Here is an 18,022-nt window from a genome sequence, read left to right as displayed (position 1 = left end):
CCCGCAGTGTTTAGTCACATGTAGGGATGGGCATTTGATTACATTTTCTTAGTTGATCGTCATGGCAGAGACCTGGGACAGGGAGGCTGCGACTTGTGCTCCCCTTGTCTGTGTCAGACTACGCAACAGAACATGCATTAATTTTATCGATAAAAAATGTACGTCATCAACGAAATTCTTACTGATCAATTAATCGATCGACATTTAATTATGCCCGTCCCTAGTCACATGTTGTAATGACCTGATTCCTCCACTGTTTCAGACTGTGATGATGATGATGATGATTATGTGTGTGTGAACAGGGTCCTTCATCAGAAGATGCCGTCACTCCGTCATCGGCTGTGACTCCGTCTGCCTCCGGTGCCTCGTCGCGTCCTTTCATCCCCGTCACTGATGATCCGGGAGCAGCCAGCATCATCGCTGAGACCATGACCAAGACTAAAGAGGTCAGGTTTATTGTGATGATGAGAAATTCTCTTCCCCCCCACCGTCATGATCACATGTATGTAACAGTGCCACTTTGTGGTGGTTTTGTGTCATCGTCAGGACTCAGAGAGTCAAAGTAAAGTGGTCGGTCCAGAGCCTCAGTATCTGGACGAGTTCACCAGCCTCCTGGTCCCTGATGACACCCGCGTGATGGTGGACGTGCTGAAACTGGCTGTGTCCTGTCGCTCCGGAGACAAAGGCAAAGAGGTTCTGTCTGCGGTTCTGTCCGGGATGGGAACAGCGTATCCCCAGGTGAGGTTCTGTGTTCTGTGTATCGTCCACGTAGCTGCAGAGAAACCGTAAGTCCAGTCGTTGACACGGGACACGTCTGTGTCTTTGTCCAGGTGGCGGACATGCTGCTGGAGCTGTGCGTCACTGAGCTGGAGGACGTCGCCACGGACTCGCAGAGCGGACGACTGTCGTCACAGCCGGTCGTTGTAGAGAGCAGTCACCCGTACACTGATGATACGTCCACCAGCGGCACCGTCAAGATCCCAGGTACACACACGCACATACGCAGACGTTCACACATACCATAATAACACACACTACAATACTGCCATTCAAATACAACTATAGGATGCCATTAAAACCACAGTGGACCGAAGTGCTGTACAGCAATAATAATCTAGAATAACAGTAAATAGAATGAGGACAGAATAAATAAAAGTTTATCTGATTATCACATGTTTTATTGAACTCCTTTTTAATTCCATTTTACTGTCTTACAGGAGCTGAAGGTCTCAGGATTGAGTTTGACCGACAGTGTTCCACAGAGAGACGTCACGACCCTCTGACCATCATGGACGGAGCCAACAGGATCGTCTCTGTGAGATCAGGTGATGAGAGGAGGATGTGACCAGTTCAAACTGAAAGAAAGAAAAAAAAAAACAGTTTAACATAGTGTTTCTGTGTATGTGTGTGTGTTTCAGGTCGGGAATGGTCCGACTGGTCCAGCGAACTGAGAATCCCTGGAGATGAACTGAAGTGGAAATTCACCAGTGATGGTTCAGTGAACGGATGGGGCTGGCGCTTCACCGTGTATCCCATCATGCCTGCTGCTGGTGAGCCGCCACTAACACACACGCACTCTCACGCACACACAAACAACAACAGAGACAGTGATTCTGAAAAGTGTTCACCCTCAGCTGGGTCACAATACAATACTTTAGTTCTGATGTGATATAGAGAGTGATGTTATGTTTTGTGACCGGATATAAACATTTACCTCATGTTTCAACCTGTGTTTGTTGTTGTTTTTTAGTCCGTTTAGACGTTTCAAACCATCTTTAACTGTTTTTTCCCCCAACTGTCACTCAGTTCTTATCGATCATCAATGATCAGACAATAATTGTGATATTTATTGGTATCGACTGATTTGAAAATGTTTTAATAGGGATGGGCACGAGTATAAATAGAACTGTCAAGCGATTAAAAAAATTGAGAGATTAATTAATTATGATCTGTAATTAATTAATCTAATTAATCTCTTTTTTAATCTCACCTAAACATTCCTGAGAAAAGCCCTTAACTTGATGTATTTTCATTCATTTCATTTCATTCTGACCCCAAACTGCACGCGCACATTTCTGTGACGTAGCTCTCGAAAGGGTCTATAAAGTAGCCTGTCGGTCACAGACTTGTTCATACGCGGGGTGTTCTCCAGTTAAGTTTGGCGAAGAGCTTTGCTATGGCTCGCTAAATGTTAACATCTTCGCTGCTAACATTAGCTGTGGCTGCACTCGCAACTGGGTGCTTTGCATTTACATGGTAGGCTAAACTTGAGCTGCTTCGGTGGTCAGCTAACTCCACCTTACACAGAACGCTTATCACTCTACCTTTATTGATGGTGCTGTCGGAGCGTTTTTGAAATCACATACAGGGTTAGTTTTAACATGTTATTTTATTTAACGCAATTAAATAACATAACGCGCTAAATATGATTGTAATTAATTAATCGCAATTAATGCGATAATTTGACACCCCTGGTTATAAAATGACAATCAGTTACTGTGACTATTTGTACAAATGTTTTATCAATGATACATAATGCATTTATAAAAACAAATGTATTCTACTCCAGTGATGACCTACAGCCATTTTGATGCATCTACTACAACAAGTTGGCAGCAGCAGTTAATTTAACTTACTCTCATGTGCTGGAGTTTAGAATATTCAAATATCATTTTTGCTCAAAATACCAATCCCTAAGAACTTGTGTGATCTATTGTAGAAAAGTCCCTGTACATGCTGTGTTCATAGAGTCTAAATCATATCTTTTGGCTTTCCTCAGGTCCCAAAGACTTACTGTCTGACCGCTGCATCTTGTCCTGTCCCTCCATGGACTTGGTCACATGTCTCCTGGACTTCAGGCTGAACTTTGCCTCCAACAGGAGCATCGTTCCTCGTCTGGCTGCTTCCCTCGCCGCCTGCGCTCAGCTCAGTGCACTAGGTACCGTTATCCTGAACAAAGTCAGAGTTCACTGGAGCTTTAACACCAAACTGTAGCTGATGTAAATCAAACCTGTGACCATTCTCTGCTGTGTGTAGCTGCTGGACACAGGATGTGGGCTCTGCAGAGGCTAAGAAAGCTCCTGACCACTGAGTATGGGCAGTCCATCAACATTAACAGGCTGCTGGGAGACAGTGACGGAGAGGCTCGCTCTATGGTGAGGTCACTGAAGACATCACAGTTTCTTCTTCACAGTCAATAAATGTCCAATTAAGTGATGATTGTGTTTGTTTTGTTGTTGTCAGACGTTCACAGGAAGTGCTCTGGCTGCTCTGGTCAAAGGTTTGCCTGAAGCTCTGCAGAGACAGTATGAGTACGAGGATCCCATCGTCAGAGGAGGAAAACAGCTACTTCACAGTCCTTTCTTTAAGGTAACTTTACACTTCAGTCCTCGTTACACACACTTTAATACACTTTCAAAGTGAGTTCAGCGAGTTTAAAGCCAATTTTCACAAGAACAGCCTATAATCCCGACATTAACTTCTCATATCATCTCGTCCAGGTCTTGGTTGCTCTTGCGTGTGATCTTGAGCTGGACACGTTGCCATGCTGCGCTGAGACTCATAAGTGGGCGTGGTTCCGTCGATACTGCACTGCATCACGAGTGGCCGTGGCTCTGGACAAGAGAACCGCATTGCCCCGCCCCTTCCTGGATGAGGTGAGTTCACCCGGCTAATGTCGCGTCCCTCGTGATGCTTTGATCGGAAAACCGACCACGTTAATACGCTTTCCTGCTGAAGGTCACAAAGAAAATCCGCGAGCTCATGGCCGACCACGAGAGCATGAACGGCCTCCACGAGAGTCACGAGCTGTTCAAGCGCGAACATGACGAGCAGCTGGTGCAGTGGATGAACCGGCGGCCGGACGACTGGACGCTGTCTGCGGGTGGCAGCGGCACCATCTACGGCTGGGGTCACAACCACAGAGGTCAGCTGGGCGGCATCGAGGGGGCTAAGGTCAAAGTGCCCACGCCCACTGAAGCGCTGGCAACACTGAGGCCGGTGCAGCTGATTGGAGGAGAGCAAACGCTGTTTGCTGTCACAGCTGATGGAAAGGTCGGTACACGTGTCAAGGATCAGTCAGTGGTTCTGGTTCTGGACCTCAGTCTCATGTGTTTCCTCTCGTTCTTCTTAAGTTGTACGCCACAGGATACGGAGCAGGAGGGAGGCTGGGCATCGGCGGCACAGAGTCTGTGTCCACACCCACTTTACTGGAGTCCATCCAGCACGTGTTCATCAGGAAGGTGGCGGTGAACTCAGGAGGGAAGCACTGCCTGGCTCTGTCGTCAGAGGGAGAGGTTTACTCGTGGGGAGAAGCGGAGGATGGAAAACTTGGCCATGGAAACAGAAGGTCCAGACATAAAACCCTATCATCATCACTGCACACTGACATTTTCACACCTGTGTGGACATTTGTCCAAAACTCTCCTCAGTAGATCAGAGCAGAGGTTCTTTTCTGTCTTTTTGTGAGAAATAAAAATTGTTTTAAGGTTTGAATGTGGAAATATGTAGAATATGACTGTCGTAGACGGACTTGAGATTACGTGAGGAAGTGTGTTTTTATCGAACTGTGTCGTCTTTGTCTTCAGCCCCTGTGATCGTCCTCGTGTCATCGAGTCTCTGCGGGGTGTGGAGGTGGTGGACATCGCAGCAGGAGGCGCTCACAGTGCCTGCATCACTGCCAGTGGAGAGCTCTTCACCTGGGGCAAAGGTCGTTACGGACGCCTGGGCCACGGAGATAGTGAAGATCAGCTGAAACCAAAACTGGTCAGTGCAAACACTCACACAATCGTGACTCGCGGTCTCTGACTCACCCTGACCTGAGCTGAAGTGTGTGTCTGTGTCCGTGTGTCCAGGTGGACGCTCTGCAGGGTCACCGGGTCATCGACGTTGCCTGTGGCAGTGGAGATGCTCAGACTCTTTGTCTCAGTGATGATGACATGGTTTGGTCTTGGGGAGACGGGGATTACGGTAAACTGGGTCGAGGAGGCAGCGACGGCTGTAAAATCCCCATGAAGGTAAATGACACAGTGGTTCAGTTACTGGTGTTTACTGGAGGTCAGTGAATGCTTTACAGACGAGAATGATCCGTGTAAACATCAGCTTTTCTGTTTCTTATGAGATGAACTCGTACCTGCAGATGAATTAAAGAGAAAGTTTAAGTCTACAATATCTTAAGAACATGTTGATTTTAACATTGCAGCACACAGGAGAGACTGCTGCCTCCACCACTAAGTCTTATTTTGTCACTTCAGTGTTTGAAAGCCTTTGTTCAGATTGACCTCAGTGACACAAAGTGACCACACGAGGCAGCAGAGGACCAGCAGCTTCTGTATCCCCGCCAGCTAAAATCACTGACTTTCTCTGTAGACTTTGGTTTACAAACTCCACGGACATAAATGAAGCAGGTGTCTGTTACGTAGTGTAAGACTTCTCTGGATGTCATGGTGATGATTCATATATCATCACCATGATATATATATATACATATATATACATATACATATAGAGCTGAAACAATTAATGAATTCGACACTAAAATCGACAACTATTTTGATAATCATTTAATTGGTTTGAAGCTTTTTTTCATGATTGAAACAAGATTTCTGATTATTTAAGCTTCTTAAATGTGAATATTTTCTTAATTTCTTTGCTCTGGATAACAAAGAAATCATTAAAAGTGAATAATTTTGGTCATTTTTTAAGGTTTTCTGATATTTTATGGACCAAACGATTAATCGGGAAAATAATGGACAGATTAATCGATTATGAAAATAATCATTAGTTGCAGCTCTAATTACATATACATTTGTTTTCAGATCGACTCTCTCACTGGACTGGGCGTGGTCAAAGTGGAGTGTGGCTCTCAGTTTTCTGTGGCTCTCACTAAATCTGGAGCGGTTTACACCTGGTACGTTGGTACTTTCACTCCACACTGACACATCACTGGTAATTATTTTTAAATAATGAAACTAAATCCATGTGAGGTGGTTAAACATCAGCGGTGTTTGATTCTAAAGGGGAAAAGGAGACTATCATCGACTGGGCCACGGTTCTGATGACCATGTTCGACGGCCCAGACAAGTCCAAGGACTACAAGGGAAGAAGGTCATCGCCATAGCTACAGGGTCACTGCACTGTGTTTGCTGCACTGAGGATGGTAGGATTTTTATTAAAGTGATAGTTCTTACTGACTGTGCTGTGAGCGCCTCCAAGACTGATTTTAGCCACTTAGCAAAATAATATATTTTAAGGTAAGAATGTAGCTGACGTCACATGATCACGTCTTTATCTCACTGTTAGACTTTTCCAACAGAAAACTGAAGTTTGTAAACCACTCACTCTCCCACACCAAAGTCCATAGAGAACATAGCTGCTGGTCTACTGCTGCCTCGTGTGGTCACTTTGTGTCCCTGAGTTAAGTCTAAATTAAATATTTCAAAGGCCGAATTAACAAAATAAGACATTTGAACTTAGTGATGGAGGCAGCAGTGGATCAACAACTCCTGTGTGCTGTGATGTTAAAATCACTGATTTTCTCAATGGACTTTGGTGTGGGAGTGTACGCAAGAAAAAGTCAATCAGTGTGATAAAGACATGAACATGTGACAGATATCGTAGATTTAAACTGACGTAGATTTTATCAAGAACATTTTTTGTTGAGTAGCTAAAGTCTGTAGTGGCAGCCATGTTTTCACTGACTGTGTCTCTCCAGTCAGTATGACATTTAAAAAGCCCCTGAACTTTCCCTTTAATCACCTCAGTTGCTGTTGTTTTGTTTGGCACAGGTGAAGTTTATACGTGGGGCGACAACGACGAGGGCCAACTGGGAGACGCGACCACTAACGCCATCCAGAGGCCACGGCTGGTCGCTGCACTGCAGGGCAAAAAAATCAACCGCGTGGCGTGTGGTTCTGCTCACACCCTCTCCTGGTCCACAAGTAAACCCACCAACGCTGGGAAGCTGCCTGCTCAGGTACACACTCTTCATCACTCTGACTCTGCACAGCTGCCAGTAGGGGGCAGTACAGATTTACAGCTTTGCTTCCTGTGTGTGTGTGTGTGTGTGTTTCAGGTTCCCATGGAGTACAACCACCTGCAGGAGATTCCCATCATGGCTCTGAGGAACCGGCTGCTGCTCCTGCACCACATCTCTGAGCTCTTCTGTCCATGTATCCCCATGTTTGACCTGGAGGGTCGACTCGGTCAGACGGGACACGGACCTTCAGTGGGCTTTGACACACTCAGAGGAATCCTCATCTCCCAGGGCAAAGTGAGGGCACACAGAGAAAGAGAGCAGTGATGAAGGATTGAGTTTGATCGATGGTCACTGAAACATCACTGATCTGGATGTTTTTGTCTGTGAACAGGAAGCAGCTTTCAGGAAGGTGGTTCAAGCCACGATGGTGAGGGACAGACAGCATGGACCTGTGGTGGAGCTCAACAGAATACAGGTCCTTAATCATTTATCCTCCATCATCATCACCATCACATTCCTCACATTTTCACTTCAGAACAACTGCTCAGATTTACACATCATCTCTTTTTTCTGTGTGTGTGTGTGTTTTAGTCTTTACACACATTCTTGGATCAGGACTTTTCATGTCCAGGATGACATGAAGCTCACTGCTCTCTGTCTAAACAAACATAATATAGTGTTCGTTCAGGTTTTTGAATTGTGGTTGTATGAGGTGGTGAGACCCTTGCTGCTAAAAACCAGCAGAAGACATGCAGTAAAAACACGACTGCCATTAAGCACATGTTCACGTCTTTATCTCACTGTTAGACAGACATTTCCAACAGGAAACTGAAGTTTGTAAACCACTCACTCTCCCACACCAAAGTCCATAAAGAAAATCAATTTTAGCTCACAGGGCTATGGGAGTTGCTGGTCCTCTGCTGCCTCGTGTGGTCACTTTGTGTCACTGAGGTCAATCTGAACAAAGGCTGAAGTGACAAAATAAGACATTTGAACTTATTGCTGTCTCCATCACTGTGTGCTGTGATGTTAAAATCTGGACTTTGGTGTGGGAGAGTGAGTGCTTTACAAACTTCAGTTTCCTGTTGGAAAAGTTTAAAGATTTCATCAGGTGAGTCTTTGCACTCAGCTCAAAGAACCACAGCTCAAAGAAACCTGAACTTTGGCTCTTCTGCTCTCCTTGGTGCCGCAGGTGAAACGTTCCCGCAGTAAAGGAGGTCTTGCAGGTCCAGATGGAACCAAATCTGTGTTTGGTCAGATGTGTGCCAAAATGAGCTCGTTCAGCCCGGACAGTCTGCTGCTGCCCCATCGTGTGTGGAAGGTCAAGTTTGTGGGTAAATATCTGCATGATTATCTGTAACACTGCAACTCCTGAGCTTTTAAGACAGGTTAATAAAAACTCTGATTTTCTCTGTGTTTCCTCATCTGTGTTTTTGTGTTTCTTTGTTCCTCAGGTGAGTCTGTGGACGACTGTGGCGGAGGCTACAGCGAGTCCATCGCAGAAATGTGCGAGGAGCTTCAGAACGCTCTGACTCCGCTGCTCATCGTCACGCCCAATGGCCGCGACGAGTCAGGCGCCAACAGAGACTGTTTCCTGCTCAACCCGGCCGCCAAGTCTCCTCTGCACATGTGCATGTTCCGCTTCCTAGGTATAATCCCGTTAATCTGCCTGTTTTATGGCCTGTTTAATCTGAGATAAAGAGAACCTGGGAACGTATGCAGCAAATTCTTCCTGTAGGTTTTCACAGATAAATGTTTGTCTCTGTTATTTTGCTGCAAACGTTCACAGACAACGTGGTTGTCGTTCATTTGTGTTGTGATGTGCGCTTAACGTTCTCTGCTCCGCTGCGTCTGCAGGAGTTTTACTGGGAATCGCCATCCGTACAGGAAGTCCTCTGAGCCTGAACCTGGCAGAGCCGGTGTGGAAGCAACTGGCCGGAATGAACCTGACCATCGCTGACCTCAGTGAGGTACGTCCACACATGAGCTAATGTCGCTAATGCTACATACATTGTCACTTACTTCACTCAAACAATTACACAAAACGTCATAATGTAGATTACAATTTTAAAAAAGGAACAAAAAAAAGGTTTAACTTCTTCATCTTGGAAATTTATTAAAAAAATTCCATATTTTACTTAAAAAAGGTTGTAATTCTGCCATTGTTCTGTTATACAAAACATGTATAACATTATGAAAAAGTTACAAAATGTTAAAATATATTGTTATAAAAAATACAAACAATTCTTTATAACAAAAATTCTAGAACTAAAAGTTACTAAACGCCACAATTTCTCCCTAAAATAAGATAAATGTACTTTTTTACTTAGTGTAACACTACATAAATATTGTAATTTATAAGGTTTTTTACTAAAATCCCTTTTAATAATTTTTCCTAACATAATGAAACTTTGTTTTAAAACATATCAAATGTTGATAACCTTACAATAAATTACAATCTGAAAAAAACAACATAAAAGTGTAAGAACAAAATGAAAACAAACACAAATTTGTCTTGCTACAAAAATATGGCCCACTTTATAAGAGGGGTTATAAAATGTTTGAATGTTATAAAAGAAACATTCCTGGTGTTAGTAAATGTTACTCAGTGAAAGTAAAAGGAAAGTCCACTCTTTATGTCAGATGTTATATAACAGGTCTAACCTCCTGAGCTGCTTCACAACCTCTCTGCACATTCTTCTACAGATTAAAATCCTAATCTGTCTGCGCTCCAAATGGCACCAAATTCTACATTATGAAACGTTACTGCAGTATTACACTGTATTCACACTGTACCTGTGTGTACAAAGATGCTCACTCCAGGCTCAGGTCACCACCATGTTCGCTACTTCATCTCACTCACTCACTCTCCCACACCAAAGTCCATAGAGAAAATTAGTGATTTTAACATCACAGCTCACAGTGATGGAGGCAGGACCAGCAGTGTCCCCCCGCAAGCCAAAATCACTGATTTTCTCTATGGACTTTGGTGTGGGAGAGTGAGTGGTTAACAAACTTAAGTTTCCTGTTGGAAAAGTCTAACAGTGAGATAAAGACGTGAATATGTGACATACATTTGAGATTATCCAAGTATAAAATGTGTATTAGCAGCCATGTTTTCACTAAACGTCCCTGATGATCACAGTCATTTATCTACCTGTAGCTGTAAATGCGGTTATGAATCTACTTTATAAGTGGATTAAAATGAAAAATACGAAGGAGCTTCTCTGAAAGAGCTGTATTCCAGTGTTATTATAGATGCAAATATAAACCTGCAGTTGTTTCCTGAAGAGGAGCTTTGAGCCACAACCTTTAAAGGAGCTGATGACGCGAGTCCACCCGTGTCTCTTTGAGCACGCTGTGATCATGAGCTCCTGCAACATCTGTCAGAGGAGACTCAGGCTGAAAGAAAAGACTCACTCCTTCACAAAGATCTTCTTGTTTGGTGGTTTTAGCCTCCAGTTGTTGAAGAGGTTAGATGGAAAGTGAATCAGCCACAAGACTCTCGAAGGAGAGCAGGAATTCACGGGAACACTTGTGTTGTGGGCCTGAATGTCCACACACACTTATTATTATTATTATTATTATTATTATTTTTATTATAATAACAATAATAATAATAATTTAAAGCTGCACACAGTGTTGACCTCCTGTTATCTTCAGAGTAGATGATAGATGAAGGTGAATAACAGTTTTACATTTTAACATTAAATGACACTGAAAAGTACTTTAAATGGACATTAACACACATTTGTGCTTTTCAGCAGGAATGCAGTTCTTTCAGTCGTCTCTTTTTTCCCAAAATGTTCAGTATGATCAGGGATCAGCAGCTAAATTGAATATTGAGGTTAAAGTATCGTGTGTCTTCAAACGTCTTCAGTCGCTTTAAAGTGACAATAATGTGGACGTCGTCTTTAATCCGCAGCTCGTTATGAAGACAAACGTGTGCGAGACATTTTTTCACTGTTAAGAATTAAGAATACTGCTTCAACATATGCAAGTCGTTATTTTATAGACAGCAGTGATTTTATTTGTATTTTTCAAACCAAACATTAAGTTTAAGTCAACTGTCAATTCTATTTGAATCAGTTCATAATTTTACAAGTTTAAGTGATGCCCAGGAATACGAGCCATGTTTTAATAAATAAACAACAGTAAATATGACAGTGATGTGATTTCTTCTTCTCCTCTTCAGGTGGATAAGGACTTTATTCCTGGTCTCATGTACATCAGAGACAACGAGGCCACGGCAGAAGAGTTTGAGGCCATGACGCTGCCGTTCACCGTCCCCAACGCCAGCGGTCAGGACATCCAGCTCAGCTCCAAGTACTCACACATCACACTGGAGAACCGAGCCGAGTACGTCAGGCTCGCCATCAACTACAGGTAAACTACAGGGGTTTTAAATGATGTGTTTCATCAGCATTATCTTTTAAATGTGGGTCCAAAACATTATAAAACACTACATTTACAACATAAACAAGAACCTGAAAAACACCATCATTGATCTGATTAATTGAAGTTCAGAGCTCTAATTAATCCATTCTTTTAATTAATCACCAACTATTTTGATAATACAGTAGATTTATCAGTTTGAGTTTTGTTTTTTTCAATAATTTTTGATTTTCCAGCTTCTTAAATGTGAATATTTTCTAGTTTCTGTCATTTTTCAACTTCTTAAATATGAATATTTTTTAGTTTCAGTCATCTTTCAGCTTCTTAAATGTGAATATTTTCTAGTTTCAGTCATTTTTCAGCTTCTTAAATGTGAATATTTTCTGGTTTCTCCATAAAAACAAAAATCTTTTTGGTTTGTGGGGATTTAACAAGACATTAAAAGCAGTAAAATAAAAAGTTTGAAAAACCTTGATTTTCTGACATTTTATGAGCCAAACAACTAATGTATCTATTTTATTTAATTAATCAAGTAAATAATCAACACGTTATCATTAGTTTGAGCCCAAATATGAATAGAAATAATTTTTCCGTGTGTAGCCTCACACAACCAGAAATCAAGCAGGAGAAGCAGTTGATTTTTTGGGTTTTGATGTATAAATGTAATTGTGTCATCAGCGTAAATTGTGACTCTATGAAGAATCTGTGTGACATCCTTTATCTGTGTAAGTGTTTAGTTTGTTGTGTAAGAAGTTCTGAGCTACATTCTTTTATAATAACCTTGTTGTGTGTTTGTGTGTCCTGCTCTCAGGCTCCATGAGTTTGACGAGCAGGTGTCTGCGGTGCGTGAAGGAATGGCTCGTGTCGTTCCTGTTCCGTTGTTGTCTCTCTTCACTGGATACGAGCTGGAGACGATGGTGAGTGACGTTTACTTTCATCAAGACGCTTCTTTTCTCGCTCATCTTTTTAAAACAAACTCCGCCCCTTTCCTCAGGTGTGTGGAAGTCCAGACATTCCTCTCCACCTGCTGAAGTCTGTGGCCACCTATAAGGGGGTGGAGCCAACAGCACCGCTCATCCAGTGGTTCTGGGAGGTGATGGAGTCATTCTCCAACACGGAGAGATCATTGTTCCTGAGGTTCGTCTGGGGCCGCACTCGTCTGCCTCGCACCATCGCTGACTTCCGTGGGCGAGACTTTGTCGTGCAGGTGAGACGTGATAAATGAAGGTGGTTCACGAGATCAGGGTCGACAAATACCTGGACCAACATCATCTTCATCATCTTCTTCTTCCCCAGGTTCTGGATAAGTACAACCCTCCCGACCACTTCCTGCCGGAGTCGTACACCTGCTTCTTCCTGCTCAAACTGCCCAGGTACTCGTGTAAGCAGGTTCTGGAGGAGAAGCTCAAATACGCCATCCACTTCTGTAAATCCATCGACACAGACGACTACGCTCGCATCGCGCTGTCGGGAGAACCGGCCGCCGACGACAGCAGCGAGGACTCCGACAACGAGGACGCCGACTCCTTCGCCTCCGACTCCACCCAGGACTATCTGACGGGACACTGAGCCGAACCTCTACTGGAGCTGCGTTCACACCACATGCTAAGCTAATGTTTACACCACGCGCTAAGCTAATGTTCACACTGCTCTCCTGAGGCTAATGCTAAGATACTCATCTGACCTCCTCACTCATTCACTCACTCACTCTTGAGCCCCAAGTTAATCACGTGTGATCACATGTGAATGAGCGCACCAAACTTTAGCCTCACTTTGTTACATTTTCGCGAACTTGTATCATATGTAAAAATGTAGCTTTGAGTAAACAGGGTAACACTAGCAACCCCGCGAGAAAACATGCTAATATTTATGCTACCGCTTACAAAACTGAAGTTAACGCTCGTTATGATTTCACATGTAGCTGCGCAGTTCACATCACTTTTAAGAACTTTTAATTTACGTGTAAATTAATCGCAGAGACGACGTGTAGAGAAGGAAAAAAAAGTGCTGACTCATTGGTTTGAACAGAAGAGTGCTGCCCTCTGGTGGTGACATAAGAAAGTTACAGATTGGCTAACAGCTAACGTCGTGTTACAGCTAAACTTGAGTTGAAATAATTTGACAATGATGAATTAAACGATTTACGTTTTGCAACTTTTTTTCATAACAAATAATTTCATAATTTTTATTCTACGACTTGGCGAACTTTCTTTTCTGCTAATATGATTTTCACATATTTGTGTGATTCCCGTCACTTTAATGAAATATTAGCTTCTAACTGCACTTTTGCACCAATGTCGTAAAACTCCTGGCGCTAACACTTAGCTTCATCATGTAGCTAGGATTGCATGCGTGTGGTGTGAATGCAGCATTGGACACAAACGTCTGTGTGGGAAAAAAGTGCAATGAGCTTTGGATGAAGCTTTGTCATAAGCTAAAGATCGGAACGAATAAACAAACGTGATCACTTGCGATTGTGGTGATCACGTGTGATTGTGGTGTTCCAGTTGTGGTAGATTACTGCCTCCAGTGATTAGTTTGTATATAGACATAGATGTTGTAGAATAATCCGTGTTCACGTAAATAACAGTCATCGTCACCTTTTTTTTGTTTTGTTTCATGTTTCTTTATTTAAAAAAACAACAACAAAGAAGAATAAAATGCGATTTTTATGCTCAGTCTTTTTTTTTATGTCGTGAGACTCGTTGGTTCGTTTTCACCACGTCTTCATTCACAAGTTCACCTCGCACAGTGTAAATAACACCATCACATCATGTGTTCACATCATGCGCTCACACAGTCGCTCATTCCTGCAAATGAAACATGACTTTTGTGTTAATAAACACAAAACAGAGACAGAGAAACACACACACACTGTGTTTTTGTTCTGTGTGCACGGACATCTTTATGAGGACCAAAAAAAGTTAAAAACCACAGGAAGTGAGGACATTTGGTCTCGTCCTCATGTTCTGTCACATCTTAAAATGGCTGTTTATGGTAAAGACCTGGTTTTAGGATGAGACTTGGATAAAGTGTTAGGATGAGACATTTAAGGTAAGGGGTAGGGGAAGGGAAAGAATGGTGTGTGTGTGTGTGTGTTTAAATCAAACAACAAACAAAGTTTAAATTATAAAACAACATAAATTCCCGGTTTAAAATTAAGAATTTCGATTGAATTAAGTTGAAATTAAACAGACGGTGAGAAACACTTAAAAGTCCAATCTCATGAAACCAAGGGATTAAATCACTTCACACCAGGTCACAGATGAATTCATCCAGATTTATTGCTTTTTTTTTGCTTTTTTTTGTAATTTGTGGAAATTTTTATTTCTTTAACAATCTTTTTTTTTTTTAATGTCTCAATGTTTGTGTCAAAGGATGACAAAAACCCTGCATCTATCCTATAATTCCCTCTGTGCTGTTTTCTATGGAAACACATTTGTCAGTAAAACTGAGACAAATGTAGAAAAAAAGTCAAAATAATGGAATAAATGACGAAACTGATGAAGACGAAGATCTACACTGAGATAAAACTACTTAAGGGAGATGAAACATTTATATTAAGAGATTATAAAGATTATATGTTGAAATATGTACTGTATATACAATACAAATATTCACATATATATGTATATAAACAGGTTGAAATGATGTGATAAAAAGTAAAGCAGTAAAATAAAAAAAAGTAAAAATATCCGCAGTCATGAAATTCTGTCATCATTGGAAGTTAAAGAATTATAATCACAAACTAGAACTAAAATGATGGGAAAATAAAAATGATGAGATCAAAAGTTAGATTAGATGAAGATATTTGAACCTCAGAGGTTTCTTTTATTTATCTCATTATTCTTGTTAAACTCTTGTTTCATCTCAAATCTTCAAAGTTACATCCTGTAATTCAGAATAATGGATGTTGAACTCTTTGTTCACCAGTTTAACTGAGAAGAAGAAGGAGAAGAAGAACCTGTGATTGTTTTACTTTATATTTTCACTCATGAAACATGCAGCTCATTAAATCACTGCTTCACCTTTACTGTAAGTAAACCAGTCACATGGAACCACACACTCCACATTCCTCATGGTGTCTGTAAATGCCACCACGTGTGTTACAGTGTGTGTGTGTGTGTTTCAAAGACACGTGAAGAAGAAGAAAAAATGGGATTGATTTTGGATTAAAACATTCTGCATTCTTTGTGGAATTAATGTCAGAGGTGCATGTGCGTGCGTGCGTGCGTGTGTGTGTGATTCAGTACAGTAACACACTGAAGAATCAAGCTGCTCCATCACTCAACTACACCTACGCACACACTCATATAATTATGATCTGCATCCATTTTAAGTCTGACTGTGTCTGTGAGCGCCCCCTGCTGCCGACAACCAGTCAAACCCTAAGTCTCTGATCTCTATGTCACATGATCACGTCTTTATCTCAGTGTTAAGGTGATGTTTGTAAACCAGTCACTCTCCCACACCAAAGTCCATAGAGAAAATGAGTGATTTTAGCTGGCGGGGACACAGGAGCTGCTGGTCTGCTGCTGCCTCGTGTGGTCACTTTGTGGCGCTGAGTTACGTCTAAATGAGATATTTCAAATGCAGAATTCATTAACATCAGACATTATAACTTAGTGATGGAGGCAGCAGTGGATCAACAACTCCTGTGTGCTATGATGTTAAAATCACACATTTTCTCTTATGTGGGAGAGTGAGTGGTTTACAAACTTCAGTTTAACAACCTCTATCTAACAGTCGTCACAGTCAAGAAGTGATCATGTGACGTAGATATCACAGACTTTATTCTCACAGCACAGTCAGCTTAACCTAAGGTTAACTATTACTAACACAAACCTAAGGGTGTGTATGTGTAAAGTGGGCATGGCCTCTGAAGATCCTGCTCACGGTCAGTTGGTTGTGTGTGTGCTGAGCCGCAGAGAGGTCACATGACCTCAGTCATCTACAGTGGACGACACAGAGGAATGAGGTCTAGTACAGAGAAATCAGCTGATTCTCACCAGGTTCACACACACACACACACACACACACTCGTGCACCACATAAATATCTCACAGGGTAAAAAAGACAGTTTTCTTTTATAAAAAGTTAGTTTTTATTCATTAACAGAATAGAGTGTTTTAACTAACACTTTAATTTTTAGTCATAAATAATCACAGGAGGAAAATATTTTGTGTTTATGTTTAAAATATTAATAGATTTTTTTATATTTGTTCACATCTGTGAGGTTTTAAAGGATGTGAACAGTTTTGAATTTATGAATAAATGAAGTGTCATTTTCTCTAAATATAAATGAGTTGCAAGCCCCGTGATGAACCAATGATCTTTTAAATAAACTGAATTTTGAAATGACAAAAAGAGAGGAAGAGATAAAAGTTTTCAAAAGGTCAGTCAAATAAAGTAAACAGCAGGTGGCGCTACATTTAACATCTGTATCACACATTCATCCTCTCACTGATACACCAATGCAGTCATGTGATTCTTCATCTGATTCGCTTCACTTTAATCTCATTCACATTAATTTGATTCATTTTAATCTGATTCACATCAATCTGATTCATCTGATTTACTTTAATGGGATTCACATTAATCTGATTCACACTAATCTGATTCACATTAATCTGATTAACATTAATCTCATTCACATTAATCTGAATAACTTTAATCTCATTCACATTAATCTCATTCACATTAATCTGATTTACATTCATCTCATTCACTTTAATCTGATTCACATTAATCAGATTCACATTAATCTCATTCACAATAACTTCAATGATTTTCGTTTTTTTTACTCGTTAGAAGAATGAAGCAGATAAAACAAAAACCTGACGAGAGTGAAGTCATTCATTCATGTGTGTGTGTGTGTGTTTGGGGGGGGGTGAGTGAGTGAGAGTCTGAGACACACAATGAGAACATGAGACCAGTGTGTGGTCAGAGCCTCTGGTCGTTCTGTCAGCAGCAGCTTTCATCCACACACCAGGTGACACTCACACACTCACTCACTAAGTCACTCGTTCACTCACTCACTCACTCACTCACTCACTCACTCATAGAATAAAATCTAATTAGATTATAAAAATAAAAACTTCAGCTATAACAAATGTAAACAGGGTATTTTCAGGTGCAGAGAGTTAAACCTCATTATTGTGTTAATAATCTGCATAATTCTACATTTGTTAACATTCATATAATGATGCTGATAATGATTTCAGTCTGGTTATTTCCTGTTTCACTGACTTTAAATCACTCGATGATCACGTGACTTTAATCGTTGTCGTCTCATGGTGACCTGACGCCTGTGGACAGGGGGCGCTGTCACGTTAAACACACTCAGCCTAAATCAGGGGTGTCAAACGTTCGTTAATTCTGTTCTTATTGACCGTGTCTGTGACCTATGACCTCTGACTGACACTGACTTTGACCCCTAATCTAAATCCATGTCAAAGGTCGAGTGAACTCCACGGAGTTAAGGTGTACAGAGGTCAGAGGTCAGACAAAGAGAGGCCTCAGGACTCCAAGAATGTGTCTCTGATTTTACTCTTTATAATAATTATATAATAACACGTGTGTGTGTGTGTGTATATGTGTGCCTGTGTATGTCTGTGTGTGTCTGTGTGTGGGCATTTCTTGTCATTTGCA

The 18,022-nt window shown here is 41.5% G+C and overlaps 1 protein-coding gene across 5 annotated transcripts in view; it reads left to right on the top strand.

Moving 5' to 3' along the window:
* The window catches only part of herc2 (HECT and RLD domain containing E3 ubiquitin protein ligase 2), a 59,927-nt gene extending 45,684 nt beyond the window's left edge, over nt 1-14,243 (top strand). For all 5 annotated transcript variants that reach the window (XM_044014931.1, XM_044014932.1, XM_044014929.1 and 2 more), the window contains exons 67-91: nt 303-446; nt 547-738; nt 831-984; nt 1,218-1,325; nt 1,419-1,550; nt 2,780-2,938; nt 3,037-3,155; nt 3,244-3,369; nt 3,501-3,656; nt 3,739-4,053; nt 4,134-4,348; nt 4,587-4,764; nt 4,854-5,015; nt 5,817-5,908; nt 6,018-6,157; nt 6,786-6,973; nt 7,073-7,270; nt 7,368-7,451; nt 8,169-8,310; nt 8,431-8,625; nt 8,834-8,946; nt 11,172-11,362; nt 12,183-12,288; nt 12,366-12,578; nt 12,668-14,243. In XM_044014931.1, coding sequence (XP_043870866.1) covers nt 303-446; nt 547-738; nt 831-984; nt 1,218-1,325; nt 1,419-1,550; nt 2,780-2,938; nt 3,037-3,155; nt 3,244-3,369; nt 3,501-3,656; nt 3,739-4,053; nt 4,134-4,348; nt 4,587-4,764; nt 4,854-5,015; nt 5,817-5,908; nt 6,018-6,157; nt 6,786-6,973; nt 7,073-7,270; nt 7,368-7,451; nt 8,169-8,310; nt 8,431-8,625; nt 8,834-8,946; nt 11,172-11,362; nt 12,183-12,288; nt 12,366-12,578; nt 12,668-12,940 — 4,095 coding nt within the window. In that variant the 3' untranslated portion in view covers nt 12,941-14,243. The remainder of the gene's footprint in view (nt 1-302; nt 447-546; nt 739-830; nt 985-1,217; nt 1,326-1,418; nt 1,551-2,779; nt 2,939-3,036; nt 3,156-3,243; nt 3,370-3,500; nt 3,657-3,738; nt 4,054-4,133; nt 4,349-4,586; nt 4,765-4,853; nt 5,016-5,816; nt 5,909-6,017; nt 6,158-6,785; nt 6,974-7,072; nt 7,271-7,367; nt 7,452-8,168; nt 8,311-8,430; nt 8,626-8,833; nt 8,947-11,171; nt 11,363-12,182; nt 12,289-12,365; nt 12,579-12,667) is intronic.
* The last annotated feature ends 3,779 nt before the right edge of the window (nt 14,244-18,022 follow it).

Source organism: Solea senegalensis, unplaced genomic scaffold (assembly GCF_019176455.1).
Source record: "Solea senegalensis isolate Sse05_10M unplaced genomic scaffold, IFAPA_SoseM_1 scf7180000012646, whole genome shotgun sequence".
Taxonomy (NCBI): domain Eukaryota; kingdom Metazoa; phylum Chordata; class Actinopteri; order Pleuronectiformes; family Soleidae; genus Solea; species Solea senegalensis.
Note: the sequence above shows the minus strand (reverse complement) of the source record. Positions and strands in the feature narration are given on the sequence as shown.